The 6,757-nt window shown below is 36.9% G+C and overlaps 1 protein-coding gene across 2 annotated transcripts in view; it reads left to right on the forward strand.

Moving 5' to 3' along the window:
* Window positions 1–6,248, forward strand: part of cdh2 (cadherin 2, type 1, N-cadherin (neuronal)) — a 130,448-nt gene extending 124,200 nt beyond the window's left edge. For both annotated transcript variants that reach the window (XM_039754669.1, XM_039754670.1), the window contains one exon: window positions 4,906–6,248. In XM_039754669.1, the coding sequence (XP_039610603.1) occupies window positions 4,906–5,112 (207 nt within the window). In that variant the 3' untranslated portion in view covers window positions 5,113–6,248. The remainder of the gene's footprint in view (window positions 1–4,905) is intronic.
* Window positions 6,249–6,757: the final 509 nt, after the last annotated feature.

Genomic DNA, 6,757 nt, shown 5'->3' on the forward strand with positions numbered 1-6,757 from the left:
CCTGTGGATTTTTGTTAACTGGCAGGTATCTGAAGAGGTGCTTTTAATATGACTTTTAGTAGAAACTGTTTATCTTCCTTGATTGTTATCAGTTCTCAATCAAGTCACTAGTCACTTATTGTACATATGCTTATTTATTTACATGAAAACTTATCAAAGCCAATATCCTTTCATAATCTAGTATAGTATGAGTAGCAAGTACAAACATTTTAAAATTGTTTCAGACTAAATTTTCATCCATAGCCTATATATCAGTATCATCCAAAAAGTCATCTTAAGCCATTTTAGTATCCAGATAACTGCTTTTATAATGTGTATATTATGGAAACAATTTATTAAAAAATCTAATGCAAAATGAAAAGAAAAATTTCTTAAAAGAATTCTCCATGATTATAGAAGATTTACAATTATAGAGTTTACAAATTTAATGATCAAAAAGTGACACTACATGGATCATAAGGTATGCACTGGTAATTTTGGGATACAGGCAGAGTTATCACTCAAATAGTAGTAGTACAGTTGAATGTGCCTGAACACTAGTGTTGAGCTCAGTAATTTCAGGGTTGGATGAGATGTATAGTGGGGGAAATAAGTATGAAGTATTCCTGTATGAAGAAGCCAATCACCTTAAGTGCTTACACAGGAAGCACCTTTTTGCTGTCTTTACAAACAAAAACTTCTCCAATAAGTATTAAATTGGTGCGTTAAATTCTTTTTCCCTGTGTCATTCCACTTTATTACACATACCTTTGTCTATGACTTTTAATGTTGTGAATTCTTTATAATTGTGGGTTCCTTAAGTTAATACCAATGTCTGGTGAGAATTACATGTGAATAGCATCATTGAAAATATATTTACTGAAACAAATGTTAACGGATTTAGTACTTGTTTCCCCCACTGTAGGTGTCTTGGAAAATAGTCAAAATATATCTATGAGTAATTGCCTTTTTTAAAAAAAGTTACTAACTACATGGTTGCAAGCAACTTACCCATGGGCTGTGCTGTTTGGAAAACTTAAATATCTTTATCTACATAACCTAAAGGAGAGGTATAAACATTACTGATAAATATTATAACTTTATCACATGGAATCTAGCACATTCTTCTTCTTTTGGCTGCTCCCATTAGGGGTCGCCACAGCGGATCATCTTCTTCCGTGTCTTTCTGTCCTCTGCATCTTGTTCTGTTACACCCATCACCTGCATGTCCTCTTTTACCACATCCATAAACCTACACTTAGGCCTTCCTGTTTCCTGCCAGCTCTAGCCTTAGCATCCTACTCCCAATATACCTAGCATCTCTCCTCTGCACATGTCCAAACAAATGCAGTCTCGCCTCTCTGACTTTGTCTCCCAACTGTCCAACTTGAGCTGACCCTCTAATGTCCTCATTTCTAATCCTATCCTTGTCACACCCAATGCAAATCTTAACATCTTTAACTCTGCCACCTCCAGCTCTGTCTCCTGCTTTCTGCTCAGTACCACCGTGTCCAACCCATATAACGTAACTGATCTCACTACCGTCCTGTACACTTTCCCTTTCACTCTTGCTGATACCCGTCTGTCACTAATTACTCCTGAGACTCATCTCCACCCATTCCACCCTGCCTGCACTCTTTTTCACCTGTCTTCCAAAATCCCCATTACTCTGTACTGTTGATCCCAAGTATTTAAACTCATCCACCTTCACCAACTCTGCTCCCTGCATCCTCACCATTTCACTGACCCCCCTTTCATTTACACACGTGTTCTGTCTTGTTCATACTGACCTTCATTCCTCTCCTCTCTAGAGCATATCTCTACCTCTCCAGGGTCTCCTCAACCTGCTCCCTACTATCGCTACAGATCACAATGTCATCAGTAAACATCATAGTCCATGGGGACTCCTGTCTAATCTTGTCTGTCAACCTGTACATCTCCATTGCAAATAAGAAAGAGCTCAGAGCCGATCCCTGATGTAATCCCACCTGCGTCACTCCTACCACAGACTTCACTACTGTCACGCTTCCCCCGAACATATCCTGTACAACTGTTACGTACTTCTCTGCCACTCCCGACTTCTTCATACAATACTACAGCTCCTCTCAAGGCATCCTGTCATATGCTTTTTCTAGGACCACAAAGACGCAATGCCTCCTTCTGGCCTTCTCTATACTTCTCCATCAACATCCTCAGAGCAAACATTGCATCTGTGGTGCTCTTTCTTGGCATGAAACCATACTACTGCTCACTAATCATCACCTCACTTCTTAACCTACCTTCCACTACTCTTTCCCATAACTTCATGCTATGGCTCAACTTTATTTCCCTGTAGTTTCTGCAGTCCTGCACATCCCCCTTATTCTTAAATATTGGCACCAGTACACTTCTTTTCCACTCCTCAGGCATCCTCTCACTTTCTAAGATTCCATTAAACAATCTGGTTAAAAACGCCACTGCCATCTGTCCTAAACACCTCCATGCTTCCATAGGTATGTCATCTGGACCAACGGCCTTTCCATTTTTCATCCTCTTCATAGCTGTCCTTACTTCCACCTTGCTAATCCATTGCACTTCCTGATTCACTATCTCCACATCATCCAACCTCTTCTCTCTCTCTCTCTCTCTCTCCATTCATCAGCCTCTCAAAGTACTCTTTCCATCTGCTCAACACACACTCCTCGCTTGTGAGTATGTTTCCATCTTTATCCTTTTTCACCCTAACCTGCTGCACATCTTTCCCAGCTCGGTCCCTCTGTCTAGCCAGTCGGTATAGGTCCTTTTCTCTCTCCTTAGTGTCCAACCTGTCATACAACTCATCATACGCCTTTACTTTAGCCTTCGCCACCTATCTCTTAATCTTGCGCCTTATCTCCTTGTACTCTTGCCTACTTTCTGCATCTCTCTGACTATCCCACTTCTTTTTTGCCATGCTCTTCCTCTGTATACTCTCCTGCATTTCCTCATTCCACCACCAGGTTTCCTTTTCCTCCTTCCTCTTTCCAGATGTCACGCCAAGCACCCATCTTGCTGTCACCTTTACTTCATCTGCTGTAGTTTCCCAGCTGTCTGGTAACTCTTCACTGCTACTGAGTACCTGCTCCCTAAACTCAACCTTGCAGTCTTCCTTTTTCAACTTCCACCATTTGATCCTTGGCTCTGCCCTCACTCTCTTCCTCTTCTTGATCTCCAACGTCATCCTACAGACCACCATCCTATGCTGCTTAACTACACTTTCCCCTGCCACCACTTTGCAGTCTTCAGTCTTCTTCAGATCAAATCTTCTGCATAGGATGTAATCTACCTGTGTACATCTTCCTCCACTCTTGTATGTAACCCTATGTTCCTCCCTCTTCTTAAAATATGTATCCACCACAGCCATGCCCATCCTCTGACCTTCTTCATTCCTCCCCTTGACACCATACCTACCCATCACCTCCTCGTCTCCTCTGTTCCCTTCACCAACATGCCCATTGAAATCCGCTCCAATCACCACTTAGTCCCTTGGGTACACTGTTCATCACTTCATCCAACTCACTCCAAAAATCTTCTTTCTCACCCATTGCACACCCAACTTGTGGGGCATATGCATTAACAACATTTATCATCACACCTTCAGTTTCCAGCTTCATAATCATTACTCTGTCTGACACTCTTTTCACCTCCAAAACACTCTTGACATACTGTTCCTTCAGAATAACCCCTACTCTATTTCTCCCCCCATCCACACCATGATAGAGCAATCTGAATCCACCTCCGATCCACCTGGCCTTACTCCCCTTCCATTTAGTCTGTTGCACGCACAATATATCAACCTTCCTTCTCTCCATCATAGCACATTAAAAATCACAATTCATATCTACATTTTATTTACAGTAAATCTCAGCATGCAATATTTTTAAGTGTTTTGATTAATTTTCTTATATTTTAAACTCAGATTCTGAAGTACTATAAAATACAGATAACACAAATCTGATTGTGAATACAAAAAGGAAGTTGTAAGGACGTTGTTAGGCATGCACACATGGAGCAAAATACAAAATTTTCTTAATTCAGATTCACCTTATGTATATTGTTTTCATTGTATGAATGAGATGGTAATTAAATTTAATAACTATATATTTCATTTTGTTGTAGGTTTATGTAACCTACTTTAAAATCCTATACTTTCACATTTCCTACTAATGTTATTGCCATTAAGTCTCTCAAAAATTAATTTCCACTTCATTATAATGTAAAACTTTATTTTAGAGAGATGATTACAAAATTTGCAATTAAGTAAACCTTAAACGGCAACCTTGTTGTTTAATACTGTATTTTAACATCTGCAACCTACAGTTTTTAAGTCAGTGAAATGAATAAAGTTCTGGATGTTTCTCCATTGAAGCAGTTATATCTTGAAACAACTGTGGGCAGTTTTTATAGCAGATGTTTTTAATTTTGCATTTATTTGTTTACTAATGTGGATTTAATCACAAGTACTGCATATCCTGGTAAACTGGTATCCTTTACGTTTTTTATTTTTGGTCTGTGCCAGTGACCAGTATTGTTGAATAAAGCAGCGTAAGATATAAGACACTATGTTATATAGAAAGTACTGTACTTTTTATGTGTTTCCTATGTCTAATCTGTAATATGTTTATGTAGTTTGCATAATTTAATACTTGTATGTTTTTTCTTTATCAACACATGATGTACTGTATGTTTTGTAACAGCCAAGTTTTAAATATGCTGTTGTTAAAATGGTTACCTAGATTAACTTGAAGTTTAGATGTCAGAGTTTTGTGGTTTAAAAAAGTACCAACATGTTTTAAAAGAATTTGGCAATCTCCTTTTCTGTTAAGCCAGAATATTTGGATTTATTTAAAAAAAACAGTATACCTGTTTTTGTATATGTAGTAACATCTCTGTTTTCTGCATTTTCAGGGCCTGAAAGCAGCAGACAATGACCCAACTGCTCCCCCTTATGACTCTTTGCTGGTTTTTGATTATGAGGGCAGTGGGTCCACAGCAGGTTCATTAAGTTCACTCAACTCATCAAGTAGTGGAGGAGACCAGGACTATGATTACCTGAATGACTGGGGACCAAGATTTAAGAAACTTGCAGACATGTATGGTGGAAGTGACGACTAATTAAGCTTGTGAAATGAACCTTTTTGTATGGAACAAGGACATCTTAAAACCGATATTCATAAAGGAACACAAGGCTAGGCTTTAACTTTTGTAGTCTACTAGCACAGGTGCTTGTTGGAGGCTTTGCATAGGCTGCAGTCCAGTTTGGGCTCAATGGAATATCGGTAAACTGACACTGTTTGGATCGTTGATATTAAGATCGCTCAGTTACACTTGAATTTCACAGTACAGAAGCACTGGGATTTTATGTGCCTTTTTGTACATTTTTGGATCTAAATAATTAGTTTTATGTTCAAGGCTTTAATGGTACTGACTTTTGGAGTGATTTCAAAATTGAAGAAGTATGTTAATTATGGTATGCTTCTCCATTTCGCTTTTTGGTTATACCATACTGCTGTTCTTTGAATAAAATATTTAAACCAGAAGGAAGAGAATGAAAAATTCCAATTTTGCTTTGAGGGTAGAAGAAAACCCCTAAACAGCAATGTACAGTGCGCTAGTCTTTTAGATAGTTTTTTTTTCACTAAATTAAAAAAAAAATGTGCAGCTGGTTAAAAAAATACTTCTGCAGCTGGTTGCAAATAAAGGGAGTTGTCAAATCATCATTTTTGTAGCAGAATCGTTTTTGTTTTTCTGAAGTGAAATAGTATTTTACAAAAATGTTTATTTTGTTCTAATCCATTGTTATTTGCCTTAGTCAACCTCTGGTACTTTTGATTTATACTTCACTGTAAAGAAAATGCGTGTACATAATGTTTTTTGACGTAGTCTATGAAGTGCAAAAAGTACCAAACCTGTATATGTATAATTGGACTACGGTTTCAAGTTTTTGCATGTTTTTATCTTTTCATTATAAAAGGTATTTCCAATTTTCACTTGCAAGAGAGACATCGACACAGTGACTGAATTGATAAGTAGGGTGAGGAATTTTTGATTGAAAGATAATAAATTATCTTAATTAGCACAACTGTTTAAATTAGTACCAAAAAGGGGTGTTCTGAAAAACGGTGGCACTAATAAATGAATCAGCTTTAAAACTGGAAAGACATTTCAAAGCAGCTTTGCAGATCTGTACCAGATTCAAATTATACATCTCTGATCCCCACAGATTGAATAAAATGCTAATTTTTGAGTCAGTGACTTGTTTTGTTTTGCTTTGTTTTCTTTCATTTTTTTAAATTTATTTTTTAATATAGCTGTGTCTTGGTAAAGCACTCCAGGTTTTATTTTATTTTTTTTTTGTTTGGTTTTTTTTTTTGTTTGTTTTTTTAGGCTATCCTAGTTATGATTCTGATCACTTTTGTTGGTTTCTTATGAAAATGTTTAAATCATTCAAACAGCAGTGTCTCTTGGTAGCAGTAATATTTCACTAGTCCAACTTCATTTTCAAATAAATTTTTTTTTTCTTTTGTGTAACTTCTATTAAATGTACATTTATTGTTAATTTTTTAACATAGTGTATGAAAGTCTTTTTTTATATTATATAAAAAGATGGATGATTTGTTAGAAAAATTGGCAAATGGAAGAGTATGCTTTATTCATTTACTTTTCTCTGAAATGAAGATGTTTTCTGGTGCTGAGTAATGTATACATCAAAAAAATGAGAGCAGTATAAATATGAGCAAATAATCCAGATAATTTGAGG

Source organism: Polypterus senegalus, chromosome 5, assembly GCF_016835505.1.
Source record: "Polypterus senegalus isolate Bchr_013 chromosome 5, ASM1683550v1, whole genome shotgun sequence".
NCBI classification, from domain to species: domain Eukaryota; kingdom Metazoa; phylum Chordata; class Cladistia; order Polypteriformes; family Polypteridae; genus Polypterus; species Polypterus senegalus.